This window comes from Dermochelys coriacea, chromosome 6 (assembly GCF_009764565.3).
Source record: "Dermochelys coriacea isolate rDerCor1 chromosome 6, rDerCor1.pri.v4, whole genome shotgun sequence".
NCBI lineage: Eukaryota > Metazoa > Chordata > Testudines > Dermochelyidae > Dermochelys > Dermochelys coriacea.
In genome coordinates, this window is record NC_050073.1 from 116,760,021 (window position 1) to 116,784,432 (window position 24,412).

General features: G+C 40.1%; 1 protein-coding gene across 5 annotated transcripts in view; it reads right to left on the reverse strand.

Moving 5' to 3' along the window:
- Positions 1–453: 453 nt before the first annotated feature.
- Positions 454–24,412, reverse strand: part of LRRC9 (leucine rich repeat containing 9) — an 87,249-nt gene continuing 63,290 nt past the window's right edge. For 2 of the 5 annotated variants that reach the window (XM_043516663.1, XM_038408098.2), the window contains 7 exons: positions 24,178–24,314; positions 22,768–22,985; positions 22,511–22,579; positions 19,140–19,265; positions 9,081–9,264; positions 8,609–8,783; positions 543–1,638 (listed from right to left, as the gene is read on the reverse strand). In XM_043516663.1, coding sequence (XP_043372598.1) covers positions 1,599–1,638; positions 8,609–8,783; positions 9,081–9,264; positions 19,140–19,265; positions 22,511–22,579; positions 22,768–22,985; positions 24,178–24,314 — 949 coding nt within the window. In that variant the 3' untranslated portion in view covers positions 543–1,598. Of the gene's footprint in view, positions 1,639–5,067; positions 6,050–8,608; positions 8,784–9,080; positions 9,265–19,139; positions 19,266–22,510; positions 22,580–22,767; positions 22,986–24,177; positions 24,315–24,412 lie in introns of those variants that run through there. The other 3 variants (XM_038408097.2, XM_043516661.1, XM_043516662.1) reach the window with 3 other exon arrangements.

Genomic DNA, 24,412 nt, shown 5'->3' on the forward strand with positions numbered 1-24,412 from the left:
TTTACAATGAATGGGCAGACTGCAATGCCTGTGCAGAACCCTGTTGACTCTGCACAGATGCAGCAATCTGGCCTATAAATTGCATGGCCTAAACTGTGATCTCCTTTATCCCATTGTAAATCCAGAATAACTCTACTCAAATCAGTGGAGTTACTCTGGATTTACATGGGTGTAACAGAGCAGGAACTGATCCAATTTCTAAACTACTACGTTATGGCAAATTTCTAGAAAATTCACAGTGCAACAAAGACACCTGGTGGCTGTCCTGCAAACTACACATCTTTTAAATGACTACAAAAAACAAAGGAAAATGCCACCAAAAAGGGCTATCTGACACAAGTGGGTATAGTGGTGGCCTGATAAGCAGTCTTTGTGTTTAGCAGCTATATATTCATCTATAATTAAATGTAAGAAACACCAATTCTTTCTTACAAAATTACAGTGCTTACAAAGGAAAAATAAAATTGTATTTTAATTTTTAAATTTTTCTCAGATACACAATTCTCAAGAATTACACATTTCCAAAATTCCCAAAATATTAACAGACCTAACTGATGAAATTTTAAGAAAATGCAATAATTTTAGTGACCATTTACTTTGGGCCTGACATGTAAAATGTATGTTGTGAAAATTAAATGAAGCTCTGAATGGTATACTGTATTACATTAAAACATGTGCTCTGACGTCTTTCACTGCTTTAATTTCAAAGTGTAACATGGCAATTTACTCAAATGATTATTTAAACAGTCATGCTAAGTTTTTAAAAAACAGAACCAGTTTAATGGAATTTTGATGGTTTAATAACTGATGCTACTGATATCTTCTGGTATTTTCAATTTCTGTAATATAACAAAAATATAAAGTTAGGGAATAAGTACATTTGGGTTCTAAATATTAGAGGCCATATTCTGCTTCAGCTACACTTGCAAGACTCCTACTGACTTCAGTGGCCACTAGAAAGGCTCACTAGATAAAATAGATACATGTGTTATAACTGAGTGGTAGACTGACCATCATATTTTCAGATCAGTTGCCCAAATCCTGCATGGGAGTTTTGCCAGAGTAAGAATTTGCAAGATTGCTCCTTATCTACGGATACTGTTCCTTCTCATTTACCATTGCAAGATGACGGACCATACTACGATTTTTTCCAGTCCAATTAAACCAAAGAGCAATTCATTCATATTTTTGTGAAAGTTCCTGAGGTTGTTGAAAAAAATCCTGTAAAAGATGGAGAGACCAGATTCTGCCTTCAGCTACACCACTGAAAATCTGGACTAAGTATTTACTTCAGGGGATGTTTTCCACTGAATTCAATGGATATACATCAGCATAAGTGAAAGCAGTATTTGTCTCAAGGCGTATCCATTGTTTGGATCATGATGTTCTATGTGCATGAGTGTTTGCTTCATCAACCGTAGAAACTTACTTACTTAGTTCACACTACATATCAATCATTATTAATTTCTACCTGGCAACTGTGAATATAAACAGTATGGGACGAATTCTTCCGTGGTGTAACTCCACTAAAGTCAATGGAGTAATACCAGGGCTGAGTTTGGCTCAATATTTCACTTGTCCATTTTTCTTATAGAAGTTTACATTCGATTTGGCCTGGAGGGGCTATTGGCTGGCATCCTGCAAGAAAGAAACATTACAAAGTCAAACCATAGTGACAGCTTTATAAAGGAGGAATTAATTTAGAGCAGTAATGGAAACAATAACTCTCAATTTTATAGCACAATAACAAATCAACTAATTGGATGTTTATTCCTATCATACACGTAAATAACAACCTTCATACACACACACACACACACACACACACATACATATACACACACAGAGATATACACATATACACACACACAGAGATATATACACATATACACACACACACACAGGTGAAATCCTGGCCTTGCTGAACTCACGAGGAAATTTACCATTGTCCGCACTGGGGCCTGGATTTCACCCTCTATGCTCTGTGAATATTTTCATAGCTTATCCTATGAAATAAGGATGAGTAAAATTTTCAAAAGCACCTACATCATGCAGGCCTAGATTTGTAAAGATATTTAGACATTGCTTCACTCAGTGTTGCAAGGTCTAAGTGATTTAGATGGCTAAATACCATTTTGAAAAGCACTTAAGTCACTTAGGAGCCTAAATCCCTTTGACTTTAATTTGGGACTTAAGCTCACGACTTATGTTGTGATGGGGCATGGATGGAGTTAAAAGTGCCAAGAGAGCCTTAGACCACATCTGCTGGGGAGCTAAGGGACAATAAGACTGAGAAGGAAGCCCACCTGGGTAGAAACAGGCGGGGCTTCTACAAAGCCTAGGAGCTGAGGCTGGAATGGGGTTGCAGGGAGGTCAGCCTCCAGTCACGCTCCCTGATGCAAGGGGGTAGTAGGGGCCTGAGAACGGCGGAGTAGGAAGCAGTCTGGGGAAGATGCAGCAAGGTCCAAGAGGGATAGACCTGAACTCCTGGTTCAAGGGTCCCTGGATTAGAACCTGGTATAGCGGATGGGCCCAGGTTCCCCTACCAGCCACTGTGGGAGTGTCACAGCCACTACAGTGGAGTTGGGAGACTTTCTGAGACTTTGAGGAAGGAGACTCTGGTAATACCCCGGAAGAGGCAGATGATGATGACTTGGCCAGAGGGCTAAGCCACGAAGGAGAGGCACTGCAGCTTCAGACTAACGGGAGTTTGGCTGCAGTGTTAGTGACTGAAGCAACAGGCTGAGCAACTGCCAGATGCAGTGTGGACAGTGGTGAGGTAATTCCCCAGCTGAGCCAAATGGTAAGTTGCAGACCCCGTGACATAGGTGCTTCTGAAAATTTTATCCTACATATGTATGACTACCTGGTTCACAGATGTTAAGCAAATGAAATGTGCCATTACTGGCTTATAAATAACATTCAACATCTGATTATATGTTCCACTCTGATGGGTTTTCAGCCAATTCCAACTTGGTGATGCCTCTGAAGACAGAGGGTATGTCTATACTGCAGTTAACCTGAGGCTGGGGCAGTGAGGGTCCCTGAGCCCAAATGTCTGCAATACAATTAAACAGCCCCTTAGCCTGAGCCCCATAAGCTTGCGTCTGCTGGCATTGGACTCACGTCAGCCCTGGGTGTCTAATTGCAGTGTAGACATATCCTGAGAGAGTTTTTGACCATTTGTTAGTGTGTAATCTGAATGTATGCATGGTAACAGAGTGTCATTCCTCGGTCTGTGCTGTTAGCATGCGACTTGCAAGAACCCCTCCCAGCTTTATAATGTGGGATTTACTTGTACTCCACGACCAGCTGATAGGACTTACCATTCCTGCTTAAAGGGATATAGTGCCCTGAATTGTCTCCAACTATTACCTTAGCTTAAAAGAAGTAAAAACCAATATTTTAAAACCTAGCTGTGTGTTGCTAGGTGCTTACAACTCTTTTTAGGCATTTAAATGAAAGCGTACTGATTTTTTTTTTCAAAGGTGCAGCTCCCATTGACTTGGCACTATCTCTTTGGCATTAAGTTTCTTTTAGACTAAAATGTAAATTAATAAAATGTTGAAAACTTGTCACATTGAGGCCTGGGATATTTTAATATTCAACCACTCAAGGAAGAGGACAGGAAAAATTATATTCTGAAGGTGCTGTTTAGGAATTCAGAGTTGAGGTTAAGTTCCATTTTGCACTTAAATCAGGCATTCAACCTCTTTGCTTTGTATGGAAAAACAGGGTACATCTAAATTTACAACACTTGCTCTCTGACTACTGGTATTTTTTTTAATACCCCCCACCCCCACCATGACATCATTACAGGGCACCGTTAAGGTTCTTTATGTGCCTAACTGTACATTTCTTAACTTAATGTGTTTAGAGTTCTTTGAAGTATAACTTTAACTGAATTTCCTGGGCTTATAATGCTTGGTTTGTGGATAATTACAATAGCTCTGTAATGATTTTTACATTTAAATTACGGACATACACTCTTGACCTTAGCTCTATTTTACCATAATTTTTTGCCTGGGGATTTCTTTGTTTTTTTTTTAAAAAGTATTAAAAATATCATACACAAACAACAACAATAAACCCAAAGAGAATGGGTTTTAAATTTGAAAATTTATAGATCAACTTTAAATAATTTTTTATTTTAACTTTTATGAGCAGCTTCCCAGTACTCCAAAGAAGTCAGAGTGCACCAGCCAGTGAAGTCGTGTTTTATAGCTGCTTTGCACCACCAGAGCAGCAGAAAACAGATGAAGTGTGCCGGTGAATCTGGCCCTTAATTTACAATCGACTGATTGGTTTACAGGCGTACGAGTGAGATTGTGCTATGCAAAGGGCTAATGGAGAGCCCAGCCCAAGTCCAAATCATTATGCGTTAAAGGCTCTCCCATCAGTTCCACTGGCAGTGTGCTTCAGTGCAAAGGGGTTCCCCACTGCACTGTTGCCTTTGCTCCACTCAAGCACTGCGGCCCAAACTAGCCTGCAGCAATAGAATCTTTAAAGAGCAGTTAGGCCAATTAATCTACCAGTGAGAACTTTAGATACGTGTTCAGTCTTCCTCATACCAATGAGTCATTACTACTATTTGCATGAAAATTAACTGTAGTAGAATGATTGGCTGATTTACCTCTGACACACTAGCACTACTTAAGAATTACCTTTGCTGTTGACCTGAGCCATCCATGACCTACAGAATTATAACAATTACAGACAACAAGCAGTAATAATTCAGCTTAATTACAACCTAATTTATTCAAATACAGCCTATGCACAAGACTTCAATTAATTTTACATATATGAAAAATGTGAAGTGTGTTGTTTTGCTGTTAATATAACATGGATCAAAGAAAAGACTCAAAAAGGATGCTACAATTTTTCAAAGGACAGAGTTTTAAATTAATTTATAAACTAATGAATAGATTTACTTGTCAATTCTCAAAAATACATTAAAAAACCAAAGAAATCCCCAGGCAAAAATTATGGTAAAATAGAGCTAAGGTCAAGAGTATATATCCGTAATCTAAATGTAAAAATCATTATGGAGCTATTGTAATTATCCACAAACCATGCATTATAAGACCAGGAAATTCAGTTAAAATTATACTTCAAAAAACTCTAGACACATTAAGTTAAGAAATGTACAGTTAAGGCACACAAAGAACCTTAACGGTGCCCTGTAATGATGTCATGGTGGGGGTGGGGGTATTAAAAAATCTAATGTGTCTTTAGATTCAGTTTGATCTAATCCAGGACCACAAATATTAAAATCATATGACTATTGCATGATGCTATGCAGTAGTTAAGTAGTTTGGGTGCCCTCACTGTGTTTTTCTTACCTTAACAGGGTTGGTTTTCTTTGAAGTGTAACCTTATATTTGACTTTCCTCAGTTTACAATGCGTGGCTTTGTGATGTTACAACATCCCTGTAATGTTTTTTCATCAAGTTATTGAAATGCCCTCTCAACCTTAATCCATTTTAATGTATTTTTGTCTCTGAATTATACTACAATAGTAAACAGATTACAACAAGATGGTTTTAATATGTTCGTTGTCTTAATAAGATAATAAAGAAAACCACCAAGGAAAGCATGACCATTGTGCAAAAGAGCTGGAAGAGAATTTAGGAACAAATGTGCCGTTTCAGGTAAAGCAGGCATTTCTATTAATGCAGAATCCTTCCCACATCATCATCTCCTCTCTCTGTGTAGTTGATTTTTTTAAAATATAAAAAGGACTGGTTTGACTACCTCTGTTCTAGTGTAAGTCAATCCACTTGCCAAGGAAAGAATAATGCACACAGCTTTAAGTGAAAAATACTTCTGCCCCAAGTAAAAATAAGTGCACACATCAGAGCAACAACATTCTAATTAAATAGTGTGCGAGACATTTAGTCCTGCACAGAGGGCCAGCAAAAGGCCTACACACTGGAGGGTAAAATTCACCCTTTATGAATTAGCTATGAATGTCCATTGGTCATTTCCTCTGACCATTTGCCCTGGAACATCTGTGTTGGCATGGAACTATTCAGGCAAGGGAGCCCACCTGCAAGGAAGTATAGGTTTGTGTGAGACTCCCAGAGCTCATCTTGAAATAAGGCAAGAGTTGTCTAGGGTCACAGGAGTACCTGAGCCAGTCAGCACAAAGTGGATTAATGCTAACTGTCCTTGAGGTGGTACGTAGCACAATTCTTACAGATCATGTACAAGGCAGAGTGGAATTGGCCAGGCATTCTGGAATGTCCTCATGGAATGGAGCTGCACAGGTTAGTGTGAGCAATGAAATTGCTCCATGCACTCTGAACAGCCCTGTGAATAGTGCTGGACCACTGACTCCAGCAATCTAGCTTTCAATATCACACTCATCACCCTGATATCTGAGCTCAGGCTACCTGTGGTCAGGAGAAAATCCCACAGCAATCCCTGATGAAGTGCAGAGCTGAACCAAACTGTTTGAGGAGCTATAGTGGCATGGAATCAGATATCTCTAGCACTTCAAAGGCACTGGTCCCTGGATCTAGGTTGATATACTGGCTCTTTACTGCGGCCAGTCTGACGCATTAGTTTACCGTGGATGCACTTTTGGATCTGTCTATATCTTTGGACAAGCTGCAAAACACATCTGTTCAAGGTTTTGGAGAAGGCTTTAGGTTTGCTTCCCTTATGCTGAAGGGGTGGAAAGGCTCTTTTATGTAGATGGCAGGCTGCCTGTTCCTTTCTGAATAATTATTTTAATGCTACTGAGGTTTTATACTATTAATTATGTGTTAGGTCACCCAGAGCTTTGCAGGGGCTTCTTTTTATTATTTAAATTGAAATAATTATATCTTGCTTATTTCTCAGGAGCTTATCACTGTATTGTCTAAGTGGCAAACATAGTTGATACATGGGTTCTACTGTATAGTCAGGTCAATATTCTGTTCAGTAGGTGCCCAGGATGCTGGACAGTAAAGGAGTACAGGCATAGTGGCTCAGAGGAGGAAGCTGCTTACAAATGGCAGCTGGTTTCCTGTCCTCCATGTTTCTTTTCTGTGCTAGGTTGCTTCAAAAGGGTTACTATGGCAAGTACCAGTCAGTACTGCTCCTTGGCATGGGACACTTTGGTATTAGAGCCATTTATCAGAACAGAGGAGCCCAGGGTTTCCCTGGATAAGCCCTTGGTGCTTGGCTGCTCTGGATGCTTCAACTCGGTCACTTTCAGAAGTCTGCTCCATGCTGTGTTCTAGACAGTAACCAAAATGCTGTTTGCCAGACAGGGAAGGTCAAGGACTTCGGCCCCTGCAGTCTCCCATTACTCTGAAAGTAGTGCCTTATGAGGAGGGCCTTATGCAGATCTAATACCTCAGCACCAAACTCTAGAACTCAAGCGTTTATCTTCCAAACACCATAGGGAACACATCTATCCCTCAACATTTTCATGATCATCTCTGGACTTCTGTTTCTGGTGTATATTTTTTGAGACTGCATAACCAGATTTGAACACACTATTCAAGGTGAAGGGTGTACCACCAACTTATAAAAAAGCAATATAATATTTTAAGTATTATTTTCTATCCAGTTCTTTTTACTTCCTAACGTTTTGCCAGTGTGCTTTGAGCCTGAGGGGCAAAATGTGATTCTCCATCTTCATGCACATTTTTCTAGTAAGAAAAAGCATGGAATTAACTCTCAAAAGTATGATGGACAGAATCCTTGCTATGTAACACATTTTGAGTTGTATTTTGGGCATCAACTGATTGTACTGTAGTGCTAATGCAATGACACAAGAAATGGGATTTAAGCTGCCATAGAATTGTATGGTCTTTAGGTATAATAATGTGTGAAATTTGTCCTAAGACAAATGCTCTCTTGGGCCTTGATCTTGCAAACACCAGCTACCGAGTGTAGTTCTTATTTCAATGTACTGTGCCTACCATAATGGGGTCTTGCCCCATGACTAGGTTTCTTAAGTCCGACAGTAATTAAAATAAATAATCAATGCACATTATTATTAATTAATAGTTTCAGAGGCTTGTAGTCTCAAGGTAATAAGTACTATGCTTGGTATTAAGTATTAGTGGGGTCGGGCCTTTGTTTTGAGATAATCATTTTTAACCTTGAGCATTCCTGGTCACAAAAACAGGTTCACTCTTGATTGCTGCTACTGTGATATATTCAATTTTTAAAATAGTAAACAAAAAATTAGGAACTGCGAAGAAAACAAAAGATGAAACAGGAAGGCTCGAGCAAGCTACATTACAGAATCAGCTTGGATTTGTGGGACAATTGCTTGCTCCCGTTCAGTACGTTATCTTGATCACATGCCAAATGAGTCATCGTTCTAGCGCTAACCTTTTTATCTGCATGTTTTTTGGTCTTACTAGTCATATTAGGAGCTTTATCGGGACAGAGGAAAACATATCCCTCAGAGGAAGCTGGGAATGACGACTCAATTAAAACACATCTTTTGGATGATGGGAGAAGGGGCTGGAAGAAAGAAAACTTTGTCAGCCCTGGAAAGAAGAAGTCGTCAGATTTTCCCAGATGTAGAGCGATTAAGGAAGAAGGGAAGCACTGTGGTAGCAAAAATAGGAAAAACAATGTTTATTGCTGATAAGACCCTCACCTGCCGTCATTTTCTCTGCTGTTCTGGTGTACAAATGCAGTTTGGGTAGTGCCACTCTGTTGTGTCAACTGGTTTAGAAGATTAGCTGTTGCTCCTTTTACTTGCCTGAGAGCTATTTCTGCATGGATGCTTCGAGGATTATTTGTCACCATTCCTGGGTTCTTAGATTTCTTATCTGAATCACAAAATGTATATGGATACCCTCCAAACATAATAATAGTAATAACAGGGTGTGCACAAAGATTTAGTTATATATAAATACTACAAAATAAAGTCAACTATGAATGAACTAATGTCATTTTTTTTAAATGCAACTGAAATACCATTAGTTCCAGACAGTCTCCAAGATATCTTTGGCAAGTCAAAATGCCCTTATTAAAATTACTCTATTTAGCCTATATGTAATGTCCAGTACTGGAAAATATATGATGATATTTTACATTCAGGAAAGGAACCAGAATACTATACTCACGTTTATTTGCCTCATTCAGTAAAGGATCTTCAAGTACATGAGGAAACATGAGGTCAGATCCAAATAAATGGTTGATGCCTTCAAGCAGATTCACATTTGTTACTCTCATGGGAGGATGTTTTGAAAAGGTAATTGGTAATCCAGGAAATCCACAGTCCATAGGGGAGTTTGCAACTGGGATTCCCTACATAATAAAACAAAAGGCAAGTAAATAGGTCTCATAGTTTGGTTTTTGAGGCAAAATACATAAGCTGCATAGATACTGTATTAGGGCACGATCCTAGAAAAACATATGCACAAATAATACTTACTAAAACAGTCTGTGAGAGTCTTTGGTCTTGTGGTTAAGACACTGGACTAGGACTGAAGAGAACTCTGTTAGGTTCCTGGTTCTGTTATTGACTCCATGTGACCTTGGGCAAGTCAAATAACCTCTGTGTTTCTGGCTTTCAAATGGGGATAATAATATTTTCCTTCTCCTGCCCTTTTTCTTGCCCATGTAAACTGTAAGATTTCTGGGGCAGGGATTGTCTCCGTGTTAGCACCAAGAAAAATGGAGCTCCAATTCTGTTCAGGGCCTCTAGGCACTACTGTGATACAAATAATTCATAATAATAATGTCAATGGGAAAACTTTACGTAAAGGATTATAGGATCGGGCGGTCAGTCTACTGTTACTAACTTGAGATTAAACTATTTTAGTTGCCAGTTGAACTGTAGCACAAAAATAGATGCTGTGCATGCTGAATGGATTAACAATTATATATTTACAAGATCTGGGGATTGATAAAGTTTGGGGAGCACTTTGGGAGCTAAGATTCAGTAGCACACCAGAGCTATTTATAAAAAAGAAGAATACATCTAATGTGTAAACTGATGATCAGCAGAGGGCTTGTAAAATTGCAATGTTGGAAAGATCTTTATAATACCATACCAACCAATTCATAAATAAATCTATGTATACTGTTTCATAAGTAAAATCCTAGTGTCTGATGTTATGCTGAATATAAGTCAGTGCTCATTTGTCTGGTTAAAAGAAATTTACTATTTTTGAAATGCAGAAATAAATTGTAAAAAAAAAGAACCCTATAAAATATGCAAGTAAAGTGACTGATTGTCCATCATTAAAACCATCTCCAATTCAATAGTGAAAAGCATTAGTAAGAGGAGAGAAATATAAGCATAAAGACGAAAAAGCAATGGCATACTATGTACCGAGCCTTCCAACAGCAACCTGAGTAGTAGTAAATAAGGTGCTAACCTACTTTCTGCTGAGAAAATTTGTTTTGAAGTTTAACATCAAAAGCATTTTTTCCACTTAAATGACACCACAGGGTTTCACTCCTTACTTTCTAACAAGGACTTGAAAAAGCACAACTAGAATGCAACTGACAAACTTGAAAAATCTTTTGTGTTGTTCCACTTCAATGACCTAATGAGATAATGGCTCAGTTCTGTTCTAGCTAACTAGGTATAACATCTTCATTGAACCTTAACATAAAACAGAGATATCTCTAAAGATATTGCCTTAACATACTTCTCTTGCTTTGCTAATCCTGCTATGTTTTTTATTTAAGTGATTTCCAATCAGGTCCATTTTGAAATAAAACATTTACACATGCAGTGACTCAATCCACAAGTGCCTTGAACTCTTGTATACAAGGACTGTGGCTTCAAGTGGCAAAAATGTGTTCACTAGCAAAGTAACTCACTAAAGCCCTGATCCTACCAACTGACATGCTAGCGTATCCATAAGGATGTCTGTGATTGCATGTGTTTGCAAGGTCAGGTTTAAGGTAGAATCCGATATACAGGGATTTTGGCATATCTGGATTGAGTGTGATTTACTATCAATGTTAGCCTTAATATCAGGGAAAGCAATTACACCTTTATTAAATTGACACCTTTATTATTTGTATTGCAGTAGCACCAAGAGAGCCTTATCACAATAAAGCATGTCGCACACATATGACAAAAAGATTGTTTCTACCCCCAAGAGTTTACAGTCTAAATGTATGATGAGAGAACAGGTAATTACTACAAGCAGATGGGGAGCACAAGGCAACAGTGAGATTATTAGGATTAGTGTAAGCAGTGGTCACAGCAACTGTTTAGCCATTGTCAAGTGTTTTGTAGATATCCTGGCAGAGTTGAGTTTAAAGGAGAATATTGGCGTATAATGGCTTTGTAGATGTTATGGGGAGCTCATACATAAGGGACAGTATAGTACGGAGGTGTTTGGGAGAAAGTTGGACAAATGGGCAATCAAAGCTGACTAGTGATGCCTATAATAATCTTGACTACTTAGTGTTTTATCCACAGACTTCAAAATGCTTTACCCAGGTGAGAAAGTGGTGTTACTATGCTTTATAAACAGAGAAACTGAGGCATGAAGAGGTTAAGTGGCTTGCCCAATATAAAGCCACATAGCAAGTAAGTGGCAGAGCTGGGAAATGAACCCAGCTCTCTTCACTATTTTACACATATGCTGTGGTAGGGATGGATGGTTAAAATGTGTACTACCTTCTGGACAGCAGGAAAATAATGGATCAATTAAACAAAGATCTGAAGAAAGTGCACCCAATGATGTGAAAATCACCAGTCTGAAATGGAACCAAAGAATGCTCACTACATGGCTCCTTCATATTGGGGTAGCACCTAGGAACCCAGCTATGGATCAGGCTCCCCCTTTGCTAGGCTGTGTACAAACACCAAATGAAACATGCTCCCTGTCCCACAGAGCTTGCAATCCAAGTGTAAGCGAATAGGTGGATACAGACCGCCTGGTGAAGGAGCATAAGGAAATATTAAGATTCCATTGGGCAGCATGATAGTCAGTGGTCTCAGATTTCAATGGTGGTGGTGGGGAACTTTCAGTGGGAAGGGATGGGGATCCTGGGGCCACTTAGATCCCTGGAAGTTCTTGGATGTCTTAAAGGATAAAATGCAAAAGTCAGTCTATGTCAAGAGCATTTCCTGTGATAACTTCATCTGTTTTTAATAAAAATCCATTATGGTTTACTACAACAAAATGATTGACACAGGACAACCAGGAGACTTAAAGCAAACTGCTGCACCTGTGGCCTGCAGACTCCATACCAAATCATAATTTTCAAGCTTATACATAAACAAATTTCCAAACAGACTTTCCTCCATAGGAATGAGACACAGCACAGACACCTACATTTGTCTGTGGCTTCAGAAAATAGAGAGACAAGTATGATATTTGGTTGAGATGAATCACTTGTTACCATTTTAGTTAGTTTTGAAGGTGGCCTTAAGGTTACTTTGCCTTTGAAAAACTGGGTATATGGAGGTTCTGCCACCAGTGCCTGAAGTACACCTACCCTTCTGGCAGATGTTAGCGCAATAAGAAAGGTCATCTTTTGTCAAAGAGAGAGTGAGCAGTTTAGGCTCGAATGGAGAACCCATGAGGGCAGTGAGCACAGTGTGAAGGTCCCAAAAGGGAACAGTGTTCTTTATTGGAGGGAAGAGGCGAGTAACACCTTTCAGAAACCTAACTACCACAGAGTTGGGGGAAAAACAAAAAAAAAAGAACTCTCTTTGGATGAGGGGATGGAACACCGAAACCACTGCTATGTGGGCCCTCAGAGAACTGAGAGAAAGGTCTGACAATTTTAGGTGCAACAGGTACTCTAAAACATCCTGAATCTGGGCTTCCATTGGCTGAATTCCCTGACCAGCAGTCCAGATTGAGAAGTGTTTCCATTTGGCCACGTAGGTTTGATCCAGTGCATTGGTTTGTACTGTTCAACAGGCACAACTTGGACTGCTTCTGAACACGTCTCTTCTGCTTGATCTAACCTTTCAGCATCCACACCATGAGGTACAGGCTGCCCAGATCTGGATGCCACATCTGACCACAGTGTTCTGAAAGAAGATCTGGAAGGAGGGGAAGAAGTCGTAGAGGTTGGACCGATAGACTGAGTAGATCGGAGAACTGACATCATCTCAACAACGTTGGAACAATGAGTATCAGTTTGGTGTGATCTTGTTTATTTGAGACAGACATGAGGAATGAGCAGAATGGGAGGGAAGGCATAGATTAGCACAAACTCCAAGCTCAGTAAGAAGACATCAGTGAGAGAGCAGGGACTGACCCACTCGAGAGCAAAATTGTGAGCATTTCTTGTTGTCATTTATTGCAAATAGGTCAACAGATGGAATGCCCTAGGCCCTGAAAATCAACCTCAAGATGCTGTTCTTCACAGACCACTTGAGATTTCTGGAGAAATTCCTGCTGAGGTGGTCAATCAGCTGATTTTTGGATCCAGGTAAGTGAGCGGCCATGGGGACAATGTCTTCCTTGATGCAAAAGTACTTCATCGCTTCCTGATAGGTCTGACTGGACTGAGCTCCTCCCTATTTGTTCACATAATACATTGCTGTTGTATTGCTGGTAAATACATGAATGAACAAGCTCCTGATGTGAAGGAGAAAGGGTTGGCAAACGTAAATTGCTCAAAGTTTTAGAAAACTGATATGCAATATGATATGTAAAGAACAAAACTGTCAGACACATAGCTGAACATAATTTGTTGAGGAATAGTCAACATGTTTTTTGTAAAGGGAAATCATGCCTCACCAATCTACTAGAATTCTTTGAGGGGGTCAACAAGCACGTGGACAAGGCTGGATCCAGTGGATATAGTGTATTTAGACTTTCAGAAAGCCTTTGACAAGGTCCCTCACCAAAGGCTCTTAAGCAAAGTAAGCAGTCATGGGATAAGAGGGAAGGTTCTCTCATGGATTGGTAACTGGTTAAATGATAGGAAACAAAGGGTAGAAATAAATGGTCAGTTTTCCTAATGCAGAGAGGTAAATAGTGGTGTACCCCAAGGGTCTGCACTGGGCCCAGTCCTATTTAACATTCATAAATTATTTGGAAAAAGGGGTAAATAGTGAGATGGCAAAATGTGCAGATGATACAAAACTACTCACCATAGTTAAGTCCCAGGCAGACTGCGAAGAGCTACAAAAGGATCTCTCAAAATTGGGTGACTGGGCAACAAAATGGCAAATGAAATTCAATGTTGATAAATGTAAAGTAATGCACACTGGAAAACAATCTCAACTATACATATAACATGATGGGGTCTAAATTAGCTGTTACCACTCAAGAAAGATCTTGGAATCATTGTGGATAGTTCTCTGAAAACATCCGCTCAATGTGCAGTGGCAGCCAAAAAAACTAACCATGTTGGGAATCATAAAGAAAGGGATAGATAATAAGACAGAAGATATCATATTGCCTCTCTATAAATCCATGGTATGCCCACATCTTGAATACTGCATGCAGATCTGGTCACCCCATCTCAAAAAGATACATTGGAATTGGAAAAGATTCAGAAAAGGGCAACAAAAATGATTAGGGTATGGAATGGCTTCCGTATGATGAGAGATTAATAAGACTGGGACTTTTCAGCTTGGAAAAGAGACGACTAAGTGTGGGATATGATAGAGGTCTATAAAATTATGACGGGTGTGGAGAAAGTAAATAAGGAAGTGTAGTGGGGTGGTCACCTGCTCTGGCCTTGATGGGCTTAAAACAGCCCAGGAGAGGGCTGTGGCTGGGAGCAAGCAGTTCCCAGGCTGATTGGGGAAGCAGGCTCAGCTGTGGCCACACCCCAATCAGCCTTATAAGAGGGCAGTGGGCAGGAGCAGACAGAGTCTCCTCTAGCTGTGGAGGGAGATGGGCCTGGCTGTTAGGGAGCATACCAGGGTACCTGAGGTGAAGCAGGGCTGGGGAAGGCCAGAGGAGCTGGGAGACTCCAGACTGGAAAGCCCCCAGGCTGCAGGCCCGGCAGACGGCCTAGGATAGGTACTGGGGTTGCAGGGGGCAGCCCAAACTTATGCAGGCAGCAGGTCCAAACCCCCCTTGACTATGATGATTGGCTTATACACTGCACTCCGCCCCAGTGTGCAGGAGCTCAATGGTGACTGGCAGTAGCCAAAGACTGAGGCGAGGTGGGGATAGTTGATGGAGGTTCCCTGGGAGGGGAGACCCAGAGACTGTGGAGGTACTGCCAGGGGGCAGCACCCTGAATAGAAGGGGCACTGGAGTCCAGGAGGGACACGGGGCCAATGGCAAGCCGGACACCGGCCTGCAGACGGCGCTCCGGAGGCTGGAAGGTTAATTCCCTGAGAGACCACACAATGCACAGTCAACCTGTGGAACTCCTTGCCAGAGGATGTTGTGAAGACCAAGACTATAACAGGGTTCAAAAAAGAACTAGATACATTCATGGAGGATAGGTCCATCAATGGCTATTAGCCAGGATGGGCAGGGATGGTGCCTCTAGCCTCTGTTTGCAAGAAGCTGGAAATGGGTGACAGGGGATGGATCACTTGATGATTATTCCCTCTGGGGCACCTGGCATTAGCCACTGTCGGAAGACAGCTTACTGGGCTAGACAGACCTTTGGTCTGACCCAGTATAGCTGTTCTTATGTCCTTATGTCTCCTGTTCTTTCCACAAAGGTTGGACTCTCAGTGTCCCCAGATGTGCATATCAACCTATCAAGACAAACGTAACTATGGTTGTGTTTGGGGGCAGGGACAGGTGGAAATGAGCAAAATGTACAACTGCACAAATATTGCTCTGATCTGTCCACTGCTCTAGGGACACCAGGACTGCCAGAGGCACCCAAACTAGAATGTGCAAATAATGACAGTTTGGGCGTAATACCAATTTTAATCTTCCCTGAAGAGTATGAAGACAATCTTGCATGCCAAATGACATAAGTACAAGGGGCCATGTGGAGCAGCAACTTCAAACATACTCAGAGTGTGGAGAGGGGGCAAGATTTGAGCACAGACATAGTTGGTGAATCGTCTGAAACCACTCCTTCAGGAAAAAAGCCAACAAACTTGTGGAGTCGAGTAGAGACCCCATCAACTCTATTTTCTGTGTCAGAACTAATGTGGATTTTAATTTGTAGAGGATGAGTTCCAGATGATCGAAGAGACATGGTATAAATTGGACACGACTAAGGACTTGGTCTTCCGATTTGCCCTGCATAAGCAAATAGTCCCGTTAAAGGGAGACATTCCCTCCCTCCTAAGATATGGCAGTAATAGCAGCATGCATTTGGTGAATATATGCAAGGCAGAGGACAGGCAAAAGGAGAGTACTGTGTATTGCTACTGTTGGTCTCCTACTACAAGTCTCAGCAACTTCCTGTGGCTCAGCCACAGTGCCATATGGAAGTAGGTGTCCTGAAGACTGAGGGCAGCAAACAGTCATTGAGATCTAACAAGGGGAGGGCCACTAGGGTGACCATACAAAATCTAATATACATGACGTACTCGTTGCCATTTCAAAGATCAAGTATGGGTTTTAGACCCTGCCTTTCACTTGGGGGATCAGAAAGTACCAGGAATAAAACATCATCCCCCAATTTTGAAGAAGGACTTCTTCTATGACCTTTGAAGTTCTTGATGACGTAACAATTTTTGAGATGGATCCCTGAAAAGGGATGGGAGAAATTGGATAGTATGTCCTACTCTCAAAGTGCTTAAGACCCATTTGCCTCCAGTTATGGCTTCCCAATCATAGAAAAAGTGGGACAGTCTGTCTCCAGAGAAAAGGAATATGAGAGGGAGATTGCTGGTGGCTAGAATGCTGTCCTTGGGGCAAAAGTCAAAAGGGCTTTTCGCTCAAAGCGGATTGAGGATGAGCTGGCTGGTTACAGGTGAAATCAGAGAACCACTTCCTCTGTTTATGCCTCCTCTTTGAAAAGGCATGCTGCCTAGAATAGGCAGGGTGCCTGAAATACTGCTGGAAGTATTGAGCATATTGTTGCTGACCCCTGCATTGCCCTCTCTGGATGGCTGGGGTACAGATCTCTCCTCCTCCCAAAAGAGCTTAATGTAACATGAGAGTCTTTAAATAAGCATTGAGTCTCACTGGTTTTCTCAGAAAACAGAAACCACCTATCAAAGGGGAGGTCTTCTATATTCTGTTGAACTTCAAGGGCTATGCTGGAGTTCTGTATCCAGGAGACTCTTCTCATTGTTACAGCTGAGGCCATAATCCTGGAAGAAGCATCTGCTACATCAAGCGCCTGCTGGAGCGATGTCTTGGCTTCTAGGTACCCTTCTACCAGGAAAGCCTGACATTCCTCCCTTGCATCTTCCAGTTCCAGTTAATGTGTTCCAGTTCACAAAATCATACTTAGATAAAAGAGCCTCTTATTAGCTATGCACATTTGGAGAGACAAGGTGGAATAAATCTGTCCATTAAATCCAGTCTCTTGGCCTTTTTCTCTTTGGGACTCAATTTGTACCTTCCCTGTTGTGTCCTCTTGTTTGTGGCAGTAACCACAAGGGAGTTTGGACCTGGGAGAGAGGAGAAATATTAAACGCCTTGAATGGGGACTTAGTACTGCTTGCCCACATGCTTAGTTGAGGGAAATAAGGAAGCTAGCATGTGACGCAAGGTCTTCACTGGCTCCCAGAGAGGTTCATTTATAAGGAGGGCAATCCTCCCTGGGGCTGAGGACTGAAGAATGTCCAAAAGTTTGAGTGATCCAATGAGGAGGATGACAGATGTTGTGTGAGTGGACCCTCCTATGGCAAGTCCTGTTCCTGTCACTTTGCTGTATCGAAAGCTTATCAGTCTGGTATTATCAGAACCAAAGAGGACAGTATATTTGTGTGGAAGTCATTGTAACTGTCAATATTGAATTATGATAATAACATTGTTCTGGTAATAAAGTTGGGTTTTCCTGGAACTTTTTATAAAAGTATCAGATGAAGGATGCAATTAGTAAGTTCCACATAAATACACTTCTCTCCATGCAAAAGGCCTCCATACACCCCTGAACATATCAGTCCAAATTCAGCCTTGCTATAAGTGGTTGTAACTCCTTCCACGACAATGAATGGAGTTATACCTCCTTACACAAAGGACTGGTTTTGGCCCATTAAGCCTGCATCTGAAATCCACATTTCATGAAAACTTGAATTTCTCTTAGATTCATAGACGTTAAGGTCAGAAGGGACCATCGTGATCATCTAGTCTGACCTACACAAACCACAGAACCTCACTCAGTAATTTCTGCATCAAGCCTGTAACCTCTGCTTGAGCTATAGTATCATCGAGTCTTAACTTGAGCACAGTTATACTGTTGGTTAAATAAGAGGCAAGATCATTGTACTAAAGGGCTCACCAAATAATGTCAAGATTAAGTGCATCTTATAAATAAGAGAGGCAGACCGAACAAAATAAGGACAGTCAAATCCCTGTTTTTCTCTGAAAAGAGATTTAAGACTGTCATGGGTGGCAAGAGATTTAAGGATAATAGTGAAGAGCAAAATAGGTACCAGTTCAATTTGTGATGCATCTAGTAGCAAGAGAGGCCGATGCAATTTTGGACAGCATATGCAGAGCCATCGTTGTCAGGAAGTAGAAAGTAATAGTCCCAGACTAAGATTTTCAAAGGAGCCTAAATTAGTTGGGTGCCCAAGTGCCTATGAAATTCAGTGGCAACCTGATTTCTTCATCTCAGCCCTTGTCTATACAATGCTGTATAATAGCACCCGGAGTACTGTATTCATTTCATTCATTCATCTCATTACTAGAAAGCCATTTACAAATTGAAGGGAACATAGGGAAAGCATCAAAAATGATCAGGGGCTAGAGATTTGTTTTAGGAGGAAAGATTAAGAGAGTCTACACAGCAAAGTAGAGAGGAATATGCTAAGATTCTACAAATATCTGAGGATGGAAGGAGGAATTATTAGAATAGTAAAGGTGGGTAAAACTAGGGGCAATGGGACTAAATTATGATTAAATTTAGGCTGAATATCTGGACAAATTTCCTGACAGTAAATTCTACAGTGTTTGGTAATGCATTAGCCTCTTAAGTGAAGTGGTGGAAGTTCCACTACTTGAGACTGAATTGGACAATGCATAATGGTGTATATGAAAACAATCCTTCATTAAAAAGAGAGGACCTTCTGGATCTAATAGGTCTTTTCATTTCAAAGTTCTAAGATTTCAGTTTGACTCTAATAATGTTGAATTTTTCTTTACTTGTTGTTCTATTAAATGAAGCTCAGCTCTTGCCCTCTCCTCCATGCTCACTGTAATTCCATCTAACACTTGCAGGTTGGGCAATCGAAACACAAGCAGTGGACGATGGGACATCTTGCGAGTAACCTGAGGAGAGAGAACATAAGTTATCCTAAAAATGGAATCCTGATTCAGAAGGATAACCTGAGAATAACTTGACTCAAGAATAAATGTCTGAACAAAAAGAAAAGGAGTACTTGTGGCACCTTAGAGACTAACAAATTTATTAGAGCGTGTCTGAACGAAACCACAGAGTCAAAAATGAATGGAGATGACAATGCTTTGTTCCTGTCCCAGGCAGTGTTATGGACAGAAGAGGACATAAAAATTGATATTCTATAATTTAGCACAAAATAGGAAAGATAATATGAAAGAGGAAAGATAAATATGTTATCTGAGGATCTGTAAATAGGGTTCTCCTGTTATTCCACCCTGTTAGTGTCTGAACCCTGCTGACAGATGCTAACTGATGCTCGCTGATTTATGGCAGCAGGTATACCTTGTTAACACCACCTTGGATATGAGAGGTGAGAGTGCCCCTCTGAATAAGGATTTTAGGGTTTGGAATTATGCAATTCTAAGGAAGGAATGCCACAAACAGCCAAGTCTGGAGAGAAAGTTTGGGTAGGAATTGACGTTGCTTGGCTTCCTGCACTTCCTGTTGGGCTTTCTGCTCCTTCATAAATTGCACCCGGGTTTTTTCCTGCTTTGAACTTGCTGGAGTTGATTCTGCTGGGTTTTCATCCATTTCAGAATCTCATCCATTTTCCCTTTTTACATTGCTCTAAAAGAGAAAGTCTGAAAAATCTCACAACTCCAGGAAACATATTTGAGGAAATGGCATTTCCACCCTGCTACAAAACACAGCCAGCACATTGTCTATAGGGTCAAATCTCACCTTTGAGGGGTTTCTCTCTATTAACAAGGTAACACAAACAAACAACAGTAGGGTCTACAGAAATTTTTTTCCACCATTCCAGGTGGAAAGCACCTGCTCAAAATTCTGTGGGGCTCATTCTAATACCTCTACGGTGGCTTTTACAATTAGCACATTAAAAAAAAAAGGAAATCATACCATCTTTCACTTTTTACAGTGTCTTTCATCCAAGGATCTCTCAAAGGGCTTTTGTAGGTATACATATTTATAGAGAGAGAAACTGAGCCAAAAAGAAATGAAAGGCCAAATTTTTAGCTCCTGACCTTAATTTGAGAAGAGCAAATAAATCTGTCAATAATTCTGTGCCTGAATTATCTGCATCCACAATTTAGATCATTTGGATGTCAAAGTGCTTTAAACTGCAGGTCTAAATAAACAGAAGTCAAAAAAATGGGCCTGAAATTATTTGTGTCCACAAATTTGCACTAGCAAAATCAAGGCATGGTTGAGGTCAAACTGAAAATTTCTCCAGAGATATTTGCTCATGGTTACATAGTGATTCAGTGGCATAGACCAGAATAGAACCCAGAGGTGAGAACTTTTATTGCTGTGCTATAAAAACTACCTGTAATATGTCAGCATTTTAATAGCAGATTCTGAATGGTCCAAAACCAGTGTGAAGAACATCAGAGTACATTAGTAAATTAAGCTTTGGTGAAGTCAGAACTCACTTCAGACTATCCAATGGTTGCTTGATGCAATACTCTAGCATTCACTCTGCCTGTCATACCACTCCCACCAGACCTGCCCTTTAATGGCCTAAAGGAATCTCATTTTTGGCAGTATTGTATGTTTCTCTAAACAATATTCTTATTTTTATATCTTAAACGGTATAAAATAAAATATATTGGGGCAGATCCTCAGTTGGTGTAAATTGTCACAGCCCTATTGAAATCAATGGAGCAATAATAACTTTAACCAGCCAAGGAGCTGCAGTATAAAACTAAAAACTTTTAAAAGCTCTAACACTGGAAAAAATGTGACTTACCTGTCACCTACAAGTGACCTTGCAGGCTACAGGCCTGGTTTTTGATAGGTGTGACTTTACCAGTAGTGTCTTTTGGTGTATAATGGTTCCTGTTGATCAATATGAATTCTAAACTTTGTAAAAGGTAAATATAACGTTCCTAAAATGCCCCTTGCACTATTTATACCTACTGATAGTCTGTTCTGTTAATAGATTGCAGCTGATGCAGAAAGCTGCTATTACTGTTCTCCTGTGCCTGGTTTATTTAACTATATGATCCCATTTTCAATTGTCTTCCTTGGCTAGCAGAGAGGTTTCACATTGATTTTATACCACTGTAGCTTACATTCTAGTACTGGACCTAAACAGCAACCTGATTTGCTTTTTCTCTGTGTCCCTAGCTGATTTTGTTTTTAAGGTCAAAGTCTGCAGATTTACTAATTGTAAAAATAAATGCAGAGACATTTAGGACTCTTGCTTTTGTAATTTGATCCTGAGAGATGCTGAGTATCTTCCGAGAAGCCTGACATTGTAAACTCCAATGAACCAAAGGGAGTTGCGGGTGCTGAGGATCAAGCCCTGGTATTTAGATCTACATTTATAGTTCCAAATTTGTTTTCCTATTAGAAAGTAAATATATTTCTGTTTTAAATTCACAACTGAAAAGGTTTTGTTTGACAGTGCTTTTGAGTGTGCTAGTTATAAGGCAAATTACATAAGGCTGAGATCCTGCAATCCTTACTCAAGCATGTGGTCCCAGTCAGATCACTTCTGCCCCTTTAAAGTCAATCGATATTTGACTGATTGGACCCACTCATGTCTGTAAGGGTTAGCAGGTTCCATAGTTATATATGTGTAGGACCAAAGACACAGGACCTTCCATATGGAAATGGTTGAGGCAAGTTTTTCACTTCTATTTTATAATCTTATAAACTTTGTGTTCTCTAGGAGAGAAGAAGCCAAACAATTGCAACCAGAGACAAATTCAAACCTAAAAATCCTGATGGACGTCTCATGAAGGGCACTGCATAAATGAACATTATTATTATCAGGGAACATCTTCTTGCATTCTATAAAAAATGGTTCAGATCCCCTTTAACATTCTTTGATCTATTTCATAGACCTGACCTGTTTTGGAATATTAAAAAGACAGCTCACCACCATGCACTCACTTTCTGAATTTACCTTGCAGCACTGAAAAGCATAAGATGTAAAAGAACGATTGCACTCAAATCACTCCTATACCAACCTGACAGGCACTAAGAGATGAATCAACATCCATATTATGACTACAAAATGGTAAGTGACTGGAACTTAGTAGTTAATTAAGGAGAAATTCCCAATTATAATGAATTAAAAAGGTTAATTACCCACAACAAACTTAAATATACATCTAGTTTACAGGATCATTCAAAGTAACATACTCACTGGATTTCCATATATCGAAAGCTCTTTAAGACTAGGAACAACTTCAAGTTTGTCCAGTTCAGACAATTCCTGTTCACAAGTTAAAAAATAAGTTATCTGATATCACATTTGAAAGCCTCTGAGCCAAATTTATTTACTCTGGCCAAATGCAGGGGTCTTTACCCAGGCAAACCCACTGAAGGTAATGAGTTTCGTCTGAATAAGGATCTCAGTATCTGGCCCATTGAATCTATAGACTCAACACCAATATATTTTACCTGAATTTTATTAAATCCCAGGAAAAGTTTCTGTAATTTTACTAAAGGCTGTAAATTATTCAGTTCTCGTAGTCGGTTTTCCTCTAGGTGAAGTGCCAAAAGGGAGCTCTGTCTAGCAAAGGAGCCCTCTGAAATTGTTTTGACACGATTATGATCCAATACCAACTCCTGCAGAAGCCGTAGACCTTCAAGTCCTTTGATTTGACTGATTTCATTACCTGATGAACCAAGATTATACGTGGGAAATGAGATGAAATACAGTTGGTATTCGATTGTAACACAAAATAACCTTTAACAAAAACAGCCTGTGGTAGAGAACTTCCCAGATTACCTATACACTGTGTAAAAAGGCATTTCTTTTGATCCATTTTAAATGTACTGCCTTCCAGTACCAGAGCGTCTCTTTGTTACTGTGTTACAGAAAAGGATGTATTTGAGTGCCCAATGGGCCTTTTCTATGCCATTACAGCTACTACAGTGTTGCTCCTTGAACTTTTTCCTTTGGGAAGTAGTATCTTGCTTTATAAAAAAGAAAAGAAGTACTTGTGGCACCTTAGAGACTAACAAATTTATTTGAGCATAAGCTTTCGTGAGCTACAGCTCACTTCATCAATTGCATCCGATGAAGTGAGCTGTAGCTCACGAAAGCTTATGCTCAAATAAATTTGTTAGTCTCTAAGGTGCCACAAGTACTCTTTTTGTTTTTTGCGAATACAGACTAACACGGCTGCTACACTGAAACCTGTTATCTTGCTTTATATTCCCCCGTGCTTCTAGAGATCTGAATGTCCAAAATTGCTTGGCTAATCTCCATTTAAAGCAATTTATTTTTCTAATTAATAGTTAAACTGCTGAAGAAGACTAGGATCAAATCATTATTGCTGTTCAAATGCTGTAAAATAGCTGGATTTTAATGATACAGCATCAAATGCGTCAGGATCAATCTCTCAATTAATGGTTTCAATCTTACAAGTACTTACTACCGTGAGTAGTCCCAATGATGTCCATGGAGCTAATCATTGCAGTAAGTGCTGTGGGCAAGATTCTCAACTGAGAGCCAGCCCCAGTGGCATAATGGGGACATATTCTAGCCACAAATAGCCAGCAAGGAATTTCTTCGGCATAGGAGAATACCCCCTGGCATAAAACTGGCAGAGGTATCTTTCTGCATTAGCTGTCCCTTCTCTTTTCAGTGCAGGGATGTGTCAGGGTTGGGGAGGGATTATGACAGAGTGTGGTGAGGGACACTATTCTATACCTAAACCAAGGGCATGAATTAGAACATCCCCATAGCTGAGTGGAGCTTGGCCCTGTGTTGGCCAGTGTTTGCAGGACTGGAATCAAATTAGCTTCCCTGTAAAACACTGTATACTGGCTGCACAAATATAAACAAATGCTCTTATTACTTACCCTGTAGAAACAGCAATTTCAAATTTTTTAGTCTACTAAGCTGTAGCTGGGCCAAGTTACTAATTCCATTGTAGCCCAAATGAAGAACTTCTAAACTTTGCATTATTGGGGGCAGATTTTCACCAAATCCTGCATCCCTAAAACAATTAAGCAAGTAGGAACATGAGGCCAGATAATTTCCAAACATTTTTCCTTGTAAACAGTAATTTAAGCATTTATCTCCCATTAACATCAG